The sequence below is a fragment of the Dreissena polymorpha genome, chromosome 9 (genome assembly GCF_020536995.1).
Source record: "Dreissena polymorpha isolate Duluth1 chromosome 9, UMN_Dpol_1.0, whole genome shotgun sequence".
In the NCBI taxonomy this organism is placed as follows: Eukaryota; Metazoa; Mollusca; class Bivalvia; order Myida; family Dreissenidae; genus Dreissena; species Dreissena polymorpha.
In genome coordinates this window covers 22,040,401-22,059,215 of record NC_068363.1, presented here as the reverse complement: position 1 = coordinate 22,059,215, position 18,815 = coordinate 22,040,401, and the positions used below count along the sequence as shown (strand labels likewise).

Sequence of the window (18,815 nt, the reverse complement as noted above, 5' to 3'; positions counted from 1 at the left end):
TTCATGAGATACACATGCATGCCAAATATCAAGTTGCTATTGCTATCTTCAATATTGAAAAAGTTATGGCCAATGTTAAAGTTTTCGGACGGACATACGCCATATATTTGACATTTGACCTTGAAGGATGACATTGACCTTCACCTTTCACCACCCAAAATGTTCAGCTCCATGAGATACACATGCATGCCAAATATCAAGTTGCTATCTTCAATAGTGAAAAAGTTATGGCCAATGTTAAAGTTGTTGGACGGACGGACAGATGCCATATATTAGACATTTGACCTTGAAGGATGACCTGCACCTTCACCTTACACCACTCAAAATGTGCAGCTCCGTGAGATGCACATGCATGCCAAATATCAAGTTGCTATCTTCAATAGTGAAGAAGTTATGGCCAATGTTAAAGATTTTGGACGGACGGACAGACGCCATATTTTAGACATTTGACCTTGAAGAATGACCTTGACCTTCACCTTTCACCACTCAAAATGTGCAGCTCCGTGAGATGCACATGCATGCCAAATATCAAGTTGCTTTCTTCAATATTGAAAAAGTTATGGCCATTAAAGCTTTCGGACGGATAGACAGACTGACACACATACACACATACTGACACACTGATGGACAGTTCAACTGCTATATGCCACCATACCGGGGGCATAAAAACCCATAAAATCAACAATTAGACACACCTTTTTGGATTTGTTCCACAGCTTGATTATCCAGGATCATCACTTTTTGCTGCTTGTCGTTTTGAGACATGGCCTCCAATTGGTCAGTTTCCATCCTAATTCGCAAGCAATCAAACAATAGTAGTAGTAGAAATTAATTTAATTCATTCAACATTATTATGGGACCTCGTACATTTATGTATAAATACATGTTACTTGATTTATACGAAACAAATAATAATCGTATAGACTGTTACACAAATAACACATACACAACAAAGACAGGTGGTAGAAGAAAAGTCTTTTGATTTAATGTTTAAATAAGTTAATATGCATTTCAAATCACGAAGCTGTCAAAAATATCGCAAATAATGCGACACTTTGAAGCAACGGAATAACATAACTTTGGATAGCGTGCGAGGCGAGGCTTTTAATGATCATCATATTCCTTTTATTTGTCAAAAGACTACAAAATGACTCACAATTTGCTAAGAATCACTTTTTATTTTCACATTATCTTCACTTTTGAAATACGTTCATTTTAAATTGTTATTTTGCAGGTTTTGATATTAGATTGTGTGTTTTTGATTTGATTTGTATGTATTAATTTATCATTGATGCGTGACGCTGGCTGAATCTAACTAGGGTTGAACTTCAAATTACACATACTATAAAAAGTGATCTTTAGCAAATTTTGAATAGCATATGTTTATATAAATGTAAATTTAGCTTAACGAAGTGCAATTTTAATGATCAGGATTGAGACGTATACAGCTTTACGAAATCTCACTTTAAACTCACTTTAAACTCAGTGCACATTGTTGTTTCTCCATTAGTCAAACATAGCAGCAATCGTAGTATATTTCCTGCTTAAGTCTATTTTTTTCAAGAAAAAAAATATATTAACCTTGACGACCATTCTGAGAGAACTGATGCTTTCATGAAGCTGTAATTTCTTGCTTCATGCAGATAAACGATATTTAGTTAATCATATCTCTGCCTTGTAACCCTTTGCATGCTGGGAAATTTGTCGTCTGCTAAAATGTCGTCTGCTGAATTTCTAAAATTATCATTTTCTTCTATTTTTTTCAAAGAATACTCTCAGAATAGCAAACAGTTTGGATCCTGATGAGACGCCACGTTCTATGGCGTCTCATCTGGATCCAAACTGTTTGCAAAGGCCTTCAAAATTCGGTTCCAGCACTGAAAGAGTTAAAAAAAATCAAAATAAACAATACACATTCAAGGAATTTGCAATCGGCCTGAAGACGGTCATTGTGATCATTTATTGATGATTTTTTAGGCAATAGTGCCATGTCTTTCATGTGTTGTTTAAAATAGCCTAAAGTACAAGTTAGTGTGTACCGTATAAATGTGATAGGGTTCCACTTGTCCGCTGTTATATTTTGCTTGACGTTATTTTGTTCTCTCCTCTTATTAGCTGTTGTTTATGCCCCCGGTAGGATAATATATAGCAGTCTCACTGTTCGTACGTCCGTCTGTCTGTACGTCCGACATTCCGTTTCCGGAGTTACTTGACTAAACGCTTACAGAAATTTACATGATTTTCAGGTATTTGCCTTGTTTTAGATATGTGAGTCTTCCTTTATAACTAATAGTTCAAGTTCATCAATTGATTTTTGATGAAGTTGCGTGTCTTGGACTAAGCTTGTTTTTTAAATTAACCTTTTCCGGACTTTTTGTCCTAAGTGCTTTTAGATACTAACCTTATTTGTGGTGTGCGATTCTACACACATGACTTACAGATCAGGTTATAGTTTCGGCCCGATTCATTTTTGTAACTAAGTTACGGGCCTTTAAATTAATAATTTCTCTAAAATAGCACTTCCGGATTGTTTCCGAAACGATTTCAGATACTTATTTGCATATTGATATGTGAGTCTACCTGAAATGGCTTTCAGAGCAAGGCTGGTTGTTCTGGTCCATTGATATTTTGCAAAGTAACGAGCCTCGGAATTGTCTGCTAATTAACAGTTTCCCGACTTTTTCCTAAACACTTCAATGTATGGTAGATTGTCTTTCACAAACACAGTTCATCTTTCATACAACTTTATGTTCTTCGTTCAGCATATTTCTGTAGTGTGTCTGCTGATATCTATTCATTGTGTGTGTCTACAACTTGGTGCTCAGTACGTCATGTTATGTTTAAGGTCACTGCTTCTTTCACTTTGATAATTTTGCTTTATTGTAGAGTGTGTTTCGCCTCATGAGATTACCTGTAGATATGAAATGTGCATGTGTTTAACAATGTAAGTTTTAGTTGTTATATTGGACTATATGACCCGCGTTCTGGGAAAACTGGGCTTAAAGAATTGCGTAAAGCAGAAAGTATCGTCTCAGGATAATCTGGTGTTACACTTTACGCACATGCAATAGACCCAGAAAATATTCTTTTTTTAGATTATTTCCCTCCAGGGTCAGTGTGGCGTGTTGAGCGAGGGACTCTCCAGCATCTGGATTCCCAAGGGCTGGACGTGGGACGGGGTTGTGAGTGTCCAAATAGGTCCCAGTTATACACGGGTCGTGACCTTGACATTGGAGACCTAAAGATCGCACCAGATGCAATTACATTTGCACTGACTGACTGAATGTTTTTTTAAAGATAAGAAGATTAAATGTTTTACCATGGTCACGTGGCAGTTCTAACTGATATCGAATTGAAAACAGTGAAAATAATCGCATTGTTCATTGTTTTATACCCGTTAAAATAATAATTTAAACTAGTTTGAATTGGGAACCAATAATGAACACTCATACAATATAATGGTTTCTTGGTGTCAGGCAATACATAAAGTGACAAAAGGTGCAATGATTTTATATCCCTAAGTTTTGATACCAAAACATGATATTTAAATAAAAAAATAGGTTATGGTTATCTCTAGTAAAAGCTAAGCGTCTTAGCATGTCTTATAATTCTGTGCGCAAACCTTCTACATTACGCTTGTGATTTTTGTGAAACGTTTACAAAATGATTATCTATCTATTATTAACATAAACAACGTACCAGATCATGTAAGATCCAATGTCCGTCTCTTCGCTGATGACACTGCTGTCTACCTCACGATCATCAACCTAAATGATGGCAACCAATTACAGAAAGATCTTAATACCTTGGAGCGATTGGAAACCAAATGGGAAATGCATTTTAACCTCAGTAAATGTCAAGTCCTTAACATAACTCGAAACAAACATAAACTCAAATATAATTATATATTACATGGCCATATCCTTGAAACCGTACCAAGTGCAAAATACTTAGGAGTAGACTTTTCCGAAGACCTTTCTTTCAGCGCTCACATTAATAGAATATGTACAACAGCAAATAGAACACTTGGTTTCCTTAAACGTAACATCCAAACTATAAACAAAAAAGTAAAAGAAACTGCCTATAAAACTCTTTTCATGCCTCAAGTAGAATACTCGTCTCCAGTCTGGTCGCCATTCACTAAACAAAACATCAATAAAATCGAAATGGTTCAGAGAAGAGCAATCAGATGGATACATTACAGCTTTTCCACTTATGATAGTGTCTCAGACATGCAACAGTCACTCGGTATGAGATCTCTAGAGAACAGACGGACTGATACTAAAATAGTATTATTTTACAAAATTGTCCACTCATTAGTAGCTGTCCCCAACCCAACATATTTTGAAAAACCCAGGAGATTGACTCGCCATACCCCGGGCGCATTTCACATCCTTTAGCTTATAGGCAGATTTACACAGTAGCTAACTATTATACATTTTCTTATTTTCCCAGCACAGTCATACTATTGAACAACCTCCCACCAAAAATTGTCCTCCTGCCAACGTTTGAATCCTTCAAGCTGGCAGTAAGCCAAATTTCATACAATTAGTTGCGGCAGAGGGTGTTTTCAACCTGATTTTAACTCTTGTCTATACATATACTAACACTTTCAAATTCTGTTTCAGTCTTACTTTCTTTCTTTGACGTCTCACTGTCAATACTTTTATTGTACAATATTGTATAAATCTTTTTCTTTCGCTGACAGCGCGATCTTTTTATATTACCCGAAAGGGAAGTTCAACAGTATCCGAAGAAAGTTAGATAGACGCCATAACACGACAATTGCCCCACGAAATGGGTTTCTTACAAGGTGAGATATTTACGCACTTTTCGTCTTACAAAACGCTTGCAAGTCAATTTAGCGCCAGACATTAATCACATCAGATTATTTTTTTAAGATAAAGTAGTACATAAGGAGATGAACATTTTAAATCTTTATTCTGTTTCATCGTTATCTAAACGTGTATTGTTGAAAAATATATTGATTTTGTCGCACAAATCTCGAAAATAATGAATGAATATCATCCGACTCCTGCAGACGCTCTTTGATGAAAGGAACATTCTCTTATCATGTGTCGTGATAAAAATCAAATTAAATTAAAATAACGAGATAATATAAAGATTATGATGGTACAGTGTAAGTTCTTTGATGATTTTCAAATGTTTACCATCTGCATAAGTGTTGTCATTTTAAGTTCACAGCATAATTACAGTAGCGACTTCAGCGTATTCGTCTAAAAATAGCTCCCCTTCTGGCAGTGTTGTGTTTAGCATGTTTGTAAATTGTCATAACATGTGTACAAATTATTAGATTTTCAGCGGGAAATTACATATTAAGCAAGGTAAGGTATTTTTCTTGGATTTCTAATATTTAAAACTTGTTTTAATATTAAATTAATGACGATTATTACGAAAGTTTCAATCAAAGTTAGGAAATTAAACGTTCGAAATCCGCCATTTTTGTTTTCATAGGTGTCGTAAATTCCGCTTTTGGAATGATTTGATTTCCGGAAATGTGGCTAGAACTTACATGAGTTCTATTGTAAACAGACGTACCCAGAGCTACAGATAAGGTGCGTATTCGCGTAAATACCCAATGTTAAATTGCCGATTACGCATAGAAAAATAAATTCTGCGTACCAAAACCTACTCCTATAAATATGAGGTCCATTTACATCGACCTCATATCGTTAAACGTTATTTTGCAATGGCATCGTTCCGACATGAATTCATGTCGGAAGCTTTAACGGCATCAAATTCATATAACAGCACAGAATAATCATGCAATAAATTATTAAACATAAAATATAAACATTATTTTACTAATTGCATTAGAAAAATGTTTATACAAACTTACTAGTAATGTTAGTCCAGACCTTAAAACACTACCACTGTTCAAATTCCATATTGTTGCCATATATCACTGTGTAAATTGAAAGTTGCATAATGTTACCTTATTGGTCGGTTATAAAAACATTGTTTCTCTATATATAGTATTCGATTTAGACGAAAATAATAAATTACGTGGAATGTCATATTAGTTTTCCATTAAACTTTGATCTTGCCGTGTGTGTTTATGGACGTTATTAATTATGTTATACTTATTTTTGTATTTCATTAAGAATTAGAACGTGTAGCCCTTTTTGTTAACTGTTTTTAGCAAACGATTCGCGGCTTAATAAGACACGGAAAATAGTTAAAGCGACACTTTCATTTAAAGGTTTAATGTGAACAATATTAAATGAAACCTTTTTGGTATTAATATATTTTATTGACATGTGAAATTCAATACTTGAAAAGGTGTTTAGTCTTTAAAAATATGTCGCTGATATTGGTAATTTCAATAACTGTTAATATGCTTAATGTTGTATAAGAAATTGAATAGTTTCACTGAGTTGTATTCCCGCCTAAAATCCGATATCGTAAAACGCGCAACGGTTAAGAATAAGGTCTGAATAAGTTTAGGTATTCAGATCCGAATATCAGCAGCTGTGCCAGTTGGGAAGCCCCGTTTTGGCTTTAACAACCGCAAGCGAAACAACATACTTTTTAAAGTCTTGCACTAAGACTCCATGATCACAAGAATAGGTCCCTGCTGTGGCGTATGACACCATAGTGTTATTTAGTGTTGGTAGGCACAGTATCTGATCATAAAGAGACAATTGGTTGGTGCTGAACACAGGGGCAATAAAACCACAGATCTATCAATAAACAAGATTATTGAGATATCTTTTTTTGAACACCGCGATAAAAATGCTCAAACCACGGACTCTAGATTACACGGATTAGAAACATGGCAACATTCTCAGAATCATCACTGCTATATGTGTAATCACCTAACAATTCGTCTAAAAATAATTTATATATTTGAGTTGAAGACGATGTACTGTTGTATAAGTCTGAATAAACTATCTGTCTGCCTGTCTAAATCTAAGCCGCCATCGTCCCAGTGAAAAAAAATCTGATTTTGAATAGTTGGACATGATGCCCTGATGTCAAAATACGAAATGACCCGCGTAACACCGACCGTGATTTTCAAGAATCTTTAATAAATTGATAATTTAAGGTAAATAACATTTCATATAATTATACATAATTCCCTCGTTGATAATTAACAGCAAACGATGAATGTTTTTGACACCCATTTTATTTCAAGTATGCATGCAAAGCCGAATAAAATCGAGAGGGTCCGCTATATACGCTGTTTCATCATAAATTTATCACCCTTTCTGTGTTATAAACAAGAGCTGAAATCGTTAATTTATTAAGATTTATTTATAATAAGCTTTATTGATATATTTCGTGAACAAAATATCACAATATATTCCATAAAAAAATATAATAATCATGGCAAAGGAAATTCAATGGCCGGTTTCTAAACAAAAGCATAATCGCCAAGACCGTAGCATCAGTTCAGTGCGTTAGAAACGCGCGCTACTTTCTTTCGCCTTCATTCCTTAATTACTTTCGTTTTTAAACAATTTTTTTTCTATCGTATACAGAATTCTATTCTCCTAAGCAAGATGTAATTTTTAAAACTGAACTCCAAATATAAACGCTACAAATTGGTATAAAGTACGAACATGTCAACCGTAAATCTAGATTCCAAAACTCCAAAACGGTATAATATTTGCAAAAGTTAAAGTTATAACTCGCCGGGCTGTCGAAATCAGAAGAAAAACTTAATATATATTTATATATCTGTTTACTACGTAACGTAAACTTTCTAATGATCGGCCGAGAAATGAAACTATAATTCAACAAAAGACGTGAGTGGGTACATCAAAATGTATAACCTCGGCGCTTGGCTGTGCGCTAATTGTACAAGATCGATAGCCACAACACGGTAAAACGCGCGGTGGTAAAACATAAAATGTGTATTTCTCGTGTTTATCTCGCTATAAGTCCATTAATAACAACGGGAGTATACTAAAACGTATATTTTTTTAAAGAGAAATTAATAAGCAACAAGATAACGTATAAACCAATAAAATCGGGTGAATAGTTTTTGCATAAGATTGAATTTACTTCAGTAAGGGTCAAATACTCGATTCATCTCCTATCAATATATACACTCCGTGATACAACTGGTAGTTTAAACACACACATATAGGTTTCATTTAATTATAAAGTACAGAAAGCTAAAAAGTGATGTGGTTTGTTGTACAACAACAATTGGTTATGTGTAACCTATTCAAAAAATAATTTCGTTCAAGATAATTCAATGTAATTCTATAAACGACAAACACACTTCGAGTGTTGTGTATGTTTATTTTTGAAAATGTACATAAGTGGTTTAAAAGCACAATTTTTACACATTTAAGAGGTAATCGCTCACATTTATGTCTTATTAAAGGGGCCTTTTCACAGATTTTGGCATTTTTTTACTTATTCATTAAATGCTTTATATTGATAAATGTAAACATTGGATCGTAAAAGCTCCAGTAAAAAATCAAGAATAAAATTAAAAAAAGGAAAAAAACATTGCCCGGAGCAGGTTTCGAACCAGTAACCCCTGGAGTCCTGCCAGAGTCCTGAAGTAAAAACGCATTAGCCTACTGAGCTATTCTGCCGAGTACACATTCTTTAAGTATTTTATACCTTATATAAGCAATCTTCGTAGTTATACAAAATTTAACGGTAAAAACAGAACTCTCCAAATTATTCAATTGTTTCGCGTTGCAACGCTTTATAATTTTTAACCAGGTTTTTAACCAGGTTTTCCGAAGGAAAAAACTGGTTATTAGATTGGCGAATGCGGGCGGGCTGGCTGGCGGGCTGGCGGAATAAGCTTGTCCGGGCCATAACTATGTCGTTCATTGTCAGATTTTAAAATCATTTGGCACATTTGTTCACCATCATTGGACGGTGTGTCGCGCGAAATAATTACGTCGATATCTCCAAGGTCAAGGTCACACTTTGAGTTCAAAGGTCAAAAATGGCCATAAATGAGCTTGTCCGAGCCATAACTATGTCGTTCATCGTCAGATTTTAAAATCATTTGGCACATTTGTTCACCATCATTGGACGGTGTGTCGCGCGAAATAATTACGTCGATATCTCCAAGGTCAAGGTCACACTTTGAGTTCAAAGGTCAAAAATGGCCATAAATGAGCTTGTCCTGGCCATAACTATGTCATTCATTGTGAGATTTTAAAATCATTTGGCACATTTGTTCACCATCATGGGACGGTGTGTCCCACGAAAGAATCACGTCAATATCTCCAATGTCAAGGTCGCCACGACTAAAAATAGATTTAAAAAAAAAAAACTTACAAAGGGGGTTAATTTTTTTTGGTCATTTCAAAAGTTCAGTTTGAGTTTTCTCCCTTTATCAGATTTTTTTTTCACAATGAAAACCTGGTTTTGTGACAATTTTGTCCCTTGTTAGGGTTTATAATCGTCAAAAGATGCATATAATGGCTATATTAAAGCATGGTAAATGTTCAGTATTACTGCTTCCTCACAAATATCATAACTAACACGAAAATTTGCGAATCTGAAACAACTTTTTTCAATTTTGTCAATTTACCAAAGCGTGAAAAGATCCCTTTAATGATAATTTTATGCATTAGCAAAGATTTAACGAGAAAAACTGAAGTTTAAGTTGAACTCAATTTGCTATAGGAAAACGACGGTAGCCATTTAGACGTTAGCGGGGTAGCTTAATTACGTCTAATTATTTGGACTAACCAAAACCCAATTGAAATTGCCGATTTCGCATATCGTATTTGTCCTCTGCGTTACGAGTAAATAATTATGTCTCGGAAATACCTGGGTCTGAAATATTCGGATTCTTTCCGCTTCGTCCAAGCGCTTTTAGTGTAACCTTCAGCACGATAATATGTACAGAAGAATGCGTCCATGTAACTACGTGTTATTGTTGTGAAAATGTCAAAACTGCAAAGCCGTAAAAAGGGAAATATCGTATCCCAGGCACAAAAAAACTCATTTTTAAGTTATTTAACTGCGAGCAAAACAAAGTGAGAAGCGGAAAATATAGTGAAACTAATTGTTGATGATGTTGTGTAGGCGGCAAGCGCTGACCGTGCTTACATTGTAAGAAAACGAATCGTCGAACTTTCGCTAGAAAAAAGGATTGTGCTTTTTTTTAATCAAGACTGTATATTATGGATATATCTACATAATTACACAAGATCTCTTAAACTAATAAATTAAGAGTGGAATTTCAACCAGCTCATTCAGGTAAGCATTTGAGAATTTAAGACAATGATAATAGCAATTTTAATACAAAAATACCCAATTGTCAATTAAAGAAGTAAGGTACCGACTTTTTTGTACCCAATTGAAAATGAAGATACCCAATTGAACTCAAAAGTAGTGGGTATTTACCCAATTACTCAGAAAAGTTATCTGGAGCTCTGGTAAACAATAATCACAATCTAATATAAAACAATATTTTGTTTTGAAAAATATCATGAAAAGGGTTTAGGTGAAATAAAAATGCATATTTTACCTTTTCGTATTTTCGTTGGCATCGATTTTATGTTATTTTATTGAAGACTAAGCTGTTTTGATTACGAAACAAGACACATTGACCTAGTTGTCGTCTGCGCATTTTATTTTTGGAGCCTTTACAAAGTCAAGGTCGATCTATTTATAAACTGGAAGTTGTAAAATTGAAAACGAAAGTAACCAAAACAGGTGCCCAAAATTAGACCGAGATAAAATAATTTACTTAATAATTTGTGTTTTGAATGATTTTAGTTTTGTAAATTAATTTCACCTAAAAGACAAACATAGTTTGATTAGGTAGCAATAAGTTTATTCTTATTTATTTACAAATTTAACCATTATTTTGTTATTTGATATTTGACAACTTTGAAATGACGTCAAAAGAAACCTTATCATTTTGGGAAATAATTAATGATGGCGATTTTCATGTTCTGTTTCTTGCATCAAAAACTTATTCTACATTTAAAATACTAACATGATTTTATTTGTACATTAAACTACATTTACATTGTAAAGGCAGCTCTGCTGGTGATGTGCATTTTTTAAATTTGTAAATGTTGAAAGCTTGATTACATGAAATCAGTTTTAAATGGACAGTACTGTTTATTTAAGAAGTTGAAATTATTTGACAGAACTGTTTGCATGATGCATGTACATAATAATAATTATTCTATGTTTTAAATGAGACACATTGAAATTGTGCTTGTAATTGTTATGCATCAATATTTATTTTGTGAATTTGAAGTAAACCATTTTGTGATTTATCTAAAGTAATTGTTGTACTGCTGCACATTAATAAATGTTTAATTTATACAATAAAAAAAGAAATATGAACACAAAAGTGTATATTTAAATTCAAAGATACCATCAACAGGGCGTTTTTACCTGTTTTTGTGAAGCGCCTTGAGCCCTTGCCGCCCCCCCCCCCCCCCCTCCATTTTGTGTAAAAATGAGTAGCAAACTGTTCAAAATTGTGAAAAAGTTAGTCGCAAACTTTCTTTAATTGTGAAAATTTGAGTTGCAAACTTCTTGAAATTGGGAAAATTTTAGTTGTGAATTATTATTATTGCGAATGTAAGTATTTTTTATTTTTTAAATGCAATTTTAGACAAAAATGCCCGCAGTCACTAATGAAAAGGTTATCACAATAATCAAAAGACAAAGCATCGGTAAAACATGCACAGTTTTGTCAAGGGCAGAACAAGTCGATATAGGCAAATCCACATTGTTGAAATCATTAGAAAGAACATATAATAAGATAAAATAAAGCGCAAGATAAAGGAAAAGAAAATTTGAATATATTCATGGAAAAAAATATACATTTCCTGAAAATCAGATTAAATCAGATGCAAACATTAACTCAAAACCTCTAAGCCAGAGTACAGATGATACAATGGAACTGTAATATCACAGTCAGGTATTTTTATAAACAAAACAACATTTGTCTGTGCTTTAAATATGACTTTATTTGGACTGTCAACTTACTGGTGCAACATGGATAACATTAAATATAACATTACAGCACACGTTTGTTCATAATAAATAAAGTTCATGTAATAAAATAACAATTACTAAACCTATGAGCACATGGCATGCACGCATATGGATACATGTTTTCTATAAATGTGTTTTAAATACAATGTGTTTTTCTTCTGTTCTCAGGGTTTTTTTGGCCCGATTTTATAGCCGATAAATAATGTTCCCAATCCCCAAAAGTATATTTTTCCCAAAATGTGGCAAAAACTTTCCATTTTCCAAAAAAAATAAAATTTTTTCTTTTTTTTTTTTTTGAAGGAAGTAAAATGCGTATTTTATCTCAATTTCAATTCAATTACATCTAACAAAGTATTATACGATTTTTTTTCTTTTAATTTGAATGATTATAAAGACTTATATCAAAATTAGTATTTCCCTAATTTCTTTCCTTAAGTTTTCCTCAGTGAGAATTTATATAAAGTTATAACTACAATGAATGACAAATTCAATAATAGTTAAATTTTTATTGTCCTTGTAACACAGCGAAATTAATTCAAATATTATCATTATCGAATTTCCAATTCGAACAAGAAGTAATGTAAATCAAATAGATAATTTGATCATACATACAATTTCATTTAAGACAATTATAAGTCACATGTAATAATTCATAGAATATTCATGCAAAAGCATTCAAAGCATAATACAAGCATTATACAATATGTTAATAACAATTCAAGCTGAAAACAAATATTAAATATGTAAATAAACAAATAATTTTATAATTGCAAAGCACTATACAAACATAGACACAAAGCAAGTTAATAAGCATTAACAAATTATCAATTATCTTATCTCACAATGACCTATTACATGTATATAAAATGATTTTCATTAAACTACTTAATTTGGGAGGGTGGGACTGGGAAATTCAAATTTTTTAACGCTGTGTGTTTCACGCTTACAAAAACAAGTATGAACTATTTTTCGAAAACCCGTGCGCTCGAGTTAGCAATTCGACCAATCATAAAAAAGTTGAAAGTGAACATCGCTCAACATTATTTTTAGAAAGGTATAGTGAGAACTTGTAAACAGAATTAACTTGCGTCATAAATTAAACATTTTAATTCAAGATTAAAATTAGCCAATTTCTTTCCTTAAGTTTTCCTCAGTGAGAATTTATATAAAGTTATAACTACAATGAATGACAAATTCAATAATAGTTAAATTTTTATTGTCCTTGTAACACAGCGAAATTAATTCAAATATTATCATTATCGAATTTCCAATTCGAACAAGAAGTAATGTAAATCAAATAGATAATTTGATCATACATACAATTTCATTTAAGACAATTATAAGTCACATGTAATAATTCATAGAATATTCATGCAAAAGCCAACATAATGCCAAACACACACAAACAAACAATACAATAAAAGCAACACAATAAAACAATAGCACATAATAAGCGTGTCCATTCAATTACTGAAATAATATAAAGCGTGCAAACTAAAGCAGCAATGACAGACAACCTATATAACTGATCATATATAAACATCTAACGACAACATGCAGTTTCTTACCTACTGCCTTTACATGACTGCACAATGAATCAGTCTATTCTGATTTCTGTGGAAAAAATTAAAATTATTTACATATATACACTATTCAACACATGTTATTATATATGTCCAGATATGAATTCAGCAATTTCAACTTTATCTTCTAAAGACATATGCAGATATTTCTTATAAGCGTCTGAAGACCAGTCACCTAAAAGCTGAATTTTATCAGCGGATACGTTTAATCTGAATGCAAAGGAAGCCATGCCCCTTCTAAAAGAGTGAGTAGAATAAGAATTTGGATCTACTTCACATTTTGATAAAATTTCACGAAGCTTTTTTTAAATAAATGTTATATGTGACTGGTTTTCCTGACTTCAATACAAATAGAGGAGATCCAGGTCCAGCAGGAATTTTACTTATCATATCATTAAATGCTGCCACGGGACATAATGTTGAATTTTTAACAACTACTAATGGACTGCTTAATACACTTTGTCCAAATTGTATAGTTTTAGTCCATTTCATTTTAACCAATAACTTATGCTTCTCAATAGACACATCACCCCTCAATAAGAATTTAGGATCTTTTAGGTCTTGTAATGTTGTTGGGACTAAATTAGATTTTCTAGCTAATAAAAAAAATGCGAAAAGAAATAAACACCAGAAAACTGACGAGTTTATGTCAGAAATATCTAGTACCGCATACATTTTTATCAAAAGTTCTGGAGATATGGGCAAAGCTTGTTTAACTTGATGACATAGCTTTCTAGAAACGCCTTTAAAGGTTAGATTCAATATGAAATTATTTACTTTATCTAAAGAAAACCCAAGGATTTGATGCATGGTTCGAACTCCACTTACATAATTACGAATTGAATCAACTGATTTAAATGATCTACTAAGAAACTGTACATATAATTGTAAAGTAAGGGTTGAAGCAGGAAGAAAAACTAACCCAAAATGTAAGCAAAACAACAGAAATGATTCCCACTGGATCTTCAAATTTTTCCTGGATCCCTCAGCATAAGCTCGTCTATTTGAAGCTCTCAATTCCTCACCAAGTTGACCCATCTGTCTGTCTGAAACAACATTATACACTACCAAGGATTAATAAATGTAAAATCCTTTTCTTGTACAACACTATTATACAAAGTAACTTCTTTTGTAATGTCTTCAAATGTCTTTCTATGACTTTCATTTAAATGCCACCTAGACAAATGATCCGCTATCCTGTTATCAACACCAAATATGTGTACTGCCTTAATTTCAAATTCATTTAAAGCTGCAAAAAATATTATCTCTCAAACATTTTTGCATAAATTTACACTTTGCTTTTCCTGAATTTAAAGCAATACACACAGCCATGTTATCACATTGCACTACAATTTTTTTACTTTTAAATGTCATATGCCATAGATGTACACACACTACAATGGTCAACAATTCTAGTGCACTTATATGTAAGTCTAATTCTTGTATGAATGTGGGGAAAGTTGCATGAAAATAATGTCCTTGAAAGAACCCCCCACAACCACTTAAACAAGAATCACACGAGAAGGTTTCATCTGGAGAAGACCATTCTTCTACCGAAATCACTGAAATACCATTATATAATGGCAAAAAAGTTTTCCACCACTTTAAATCCAACTTCACTTCATCTGGTATTGCATGACTATCATGTTCACAGTTCAATGCATATACCTCCCTAAGCCAGTTCAATAGTCTGTTGATAAATATACGGCTGGCTTTAACACATGCTCCAACAAAGTTCAGCTTGCCTAGTAATTGTTGAATCTCTTTCAACGAAGCGACTTCCTTACTTAACCAATTCTCCACTAATAACAATATTTCAATCAACCTATCTGGTGATATTTCCATAGTCATTTTTATAGTATCAAACATAACACCTAAGAAAATCATTCTTGTAGTTGGTTTTACCGATTTATCTGTATATTCTTCCAAACCACATTTTTGTAAAATATTTTCTAAACATAAATAAGCAAACTCAGCATACTGTACTTTTTCAGCACCTGCAAAATCATCTAAATAATTTAAAACAATTACACCAAGTGTAAGTAATATATATGCTACAGCATTTGTTACTCTTTGACAAATGTAAGCTGCTGACCTTAATCCCATGGATAAAACAGTATCACAAAATATGTGCTTTTTGTATATGAATGACACTAAATTATAATCACCGGGACAAATGTTTATCTGTCTATAAGCCCGTTTAAGATCTTTTTTAAACAACAAACAACCATTCCCCTTTGCTTTTATCAATTCACACATGTCATCTATTTTTGGAAACACTAAATTTATAGAATCCCCTAGATATTCAGACTTGTTAATAAAGTCATTTAAGGCAGAACCTTTTGGAAAACTTAAGTCTAAAATTATTCTCCTATCTGAGACATCCTTTTTTGGCACTGAGTTTAACGGTGAGATTTTTAACTTACTACTAAAAGGATTAGATTTAAAAGGACCTAACACAGCATTGTAACTCTTTTCTTTCAACAAATAATTTAACATAGCTTCTGGATATTCATTAGCTCCTCTATGATTATAATACTTCCACACTGGAAGTATGTTTTCTAATTTATCATTATATTCTACTACACCAATAGGAAAACCATACTTTAACAATTCACACACTGTCTTATCATTATAATCATGTAGCATTGTCTTCATAAATTCTGTATTGATTCTATTATTTACTGGAATTTTACAACCAATAAAATTATATTGTGCCGAAGCTTTAACTTTTTCATGAATTCTTATCATCTCCTGCATATCATGATAAGAATTATTTGTACATGAACATATTTTGCATGATTTTGAATGTGAACACAGATGTTTATTTAAATTGGAGTTTAAATTATCTAATTCTGATTTAAAACAATATGTTGGTAGAAATTTGTCTATTATTACATCGTCTTTTTCAAATTTGTTTGAAATATTGTTTAGTCACATCAGTCGACTTGGACACTCCTGTGAACATTCAGGATGCTGAATCTTTTTGTCCTCTTTTTGCCAACATGTGGCACAAATATGTAGGGCGTACCGCATTTTCCCTTTCACCACAGCTGTGTGATCGTTTTTGTGCTGACATTTGTTTCTCTGGTAAAGCGAACAAAACCACACATTTGACTCTTCTTTACCGACAGTGGCAGAATCTGGTTTCTTGCTTTTAAATGTTGGCGAAATTGATTTTTTGATATTGCTTGACTGTTTCATTTGAAATTTGTTTAAGATAGCAATTTCTAAGTACTGGAATTCATCATTCCATTTTTTCTTCCCGAGTTCAATTTCTCTAAGCACAGCCGCATAATAGCATTTCAGCCCTTCGAATTCATATGTCATACTAAGATACATTATGCGTTTCAGCAATTCTAATCTACCGTTTCGTTCTGTTGATTTGGTTTTAGAGTCAGAAATTATTTCTAATTCTCCTGCAATAAATAAATTTAAATCCAAACTTTCAAATGTCATGTTTTTGCTTACAAATTCATATCTTAGGTAAGTGTGTGGATATCTTTGAGAATGTTTAACCTTATCATTAGCTGTAATTGCAATGCCTGACTTTTTACTTTTAATTGCCTTGACTGACCGTTTTGAACTAATTTGGGATATTTCTGAATTAGAGCTAGAATCTCCATCAGATTCAGAATGCACAGACTCTTGTTCTGAAAAGTTATAAATGGATTCACTGTCAACATCCGATTCAGATAATGATTCATCTATTAAACCCAGCTTTGATATTTGCTTCTTAACTTTATTTGTAAGTAATTTATCTTTTCTCAAGTCATCAATTGTAAGCTTATGTTCATGATCACTCTTTTTACTACTTTTACTTTTAGTTTTACTGTATGTGTTACCGTTAGAAAGTACTTTTACTTTACCCTTCAGGGATTCGATCTTCGCCTTCTGTTTTTCCAGCTGCTTTTTTGTTTCATGAAAGTCCTGTTTTTTGCGCAGTTGTTCTTCTTGTCTCTTTAGATTTTCAATTTCTTCCTTCATGTGTGAAAGCTCGTCTTCATCGATTTCATCGTCCTCGAGCAACTGTAGGACGCCATTTTTGTTTACATGTACTTCTGCTGTAGCCTCTAACTGGGTTACTTCGGTCGACTTTTCTATTTTTAAATTATGTTCGCCCACGTCTGCCATCCCTGAATCGTTCAATTTCTTGTAGTTGATCTTTTTTGTGTCCCTCTTGGAACGATTATTCATGTTTATCCTCAAAACGAACTTTTATTGTCTTTGGTTTTGTGTCTATTTCCATACGTCGTATCCGCACCATGCACTGTTCACGGTTTGATGTCGAATTCGCACCATGTACTTTTTGCAATTGTTTATACACACTTTTTAAAAAACATCAATGACTATTTACACAATGAATAAATTCACAGTTCGCACTTCATGAATCTATTTAATATTTACATGATTCTAACGATTGATGAGTCCATTTTATAATGTACACTTAAGTAAATGAGGATGTCAGCAATCTCTACTTGACAAAAGATTCTTGACTCGAAATGTTCCTCCAATTTATCACAACTTCCGATCATCAAATTTTTTATCAAAATTCAAATTTTTTAACGCTGTGTGTTTCACGCTTACAAAAACAAGTATGAACTATTTTTCGAAAACCCGTGCGCTCGAGTTAGCAATTCGACCAATCATAAAAAAGTTGAAAGTGAACATCGCTCAACATTATTTTTAGAAAGGTATAGTGAGAACTTGTAAACAGAATTAACTTGCGTCATCAATTAAACATTTTAATTCAAGATTAAAATTAGCCAATCAGTGGACTTTTCATGTGGAAAAAAAGGCTAATGAATTTATTTTCCCAATTTCATGAAAATGCCGATAAAATTCCCAATTCCAAAGCCATGGGCTATCTTCTCAAAAAGTTGAAAAAACAAACTGGTTCTACAGGTTCCTGGCTTTCCGGAATGTTTTAATCTCAAGTATGATAATGGCGTGTTGATCCGTATTTAGATTTTAAAAAGGTGGTAAGACAAATGCAACTTGACATGATGTTTCATGATAAGTACCGGTATATGACATTAACATAACAGAAGGGGAGCCTTTATCAAATTTTTTTATTCTGAAAATATGTGTTTATTTTGTACAGAGAACAGATTTTCATTTTTTTACAGGATGCTGTGTTTTTGACAGCAGTTTCCCATTATATTTTATGGCAATTGTGACAGTTTTTCGGTGTTAATCGATTCGAAATACACATGTATGTTACCAGGGTTTTTTTTTAGAAAAAGGGGAAGACGCTGG

The 18,815-nt window shown here is 32.9% G+C and overlaps 1 protein-coding gene across 1 annotated transcript; it reads right to left on the bottom strand.

Annotated features, from left to right (window-relative positions):
• Positions 1 to 12,464: 12,464 nt before the first annotated feature.
• Positions 12,465 to 17,799, bottom strand: LOC127846778 (uncharacterized). Its single transcript, XM_052378283.1, has 3 exons — positions 17,426 to 17,799; positions 14,479 to 14,602; positions 12,465 to 13,587 (listed from the first exon to the last, which is right to left on the bottom strand). The coding sequence occupies exons 1-3, from the start codon at positions 17,751 to 17,753 to the stop codon at positions 13,551 to 13,553; spliced, it is 489 nt and encodes a 162-aa protein (XP_052234243.1). The 5' UTR covers positions 17,754 to 17,799; the 3' UTR covers positions 12,465 to 13,550.
• Positions 17,800 to 18,815: the final 1,016 nt, after the last annotated feature.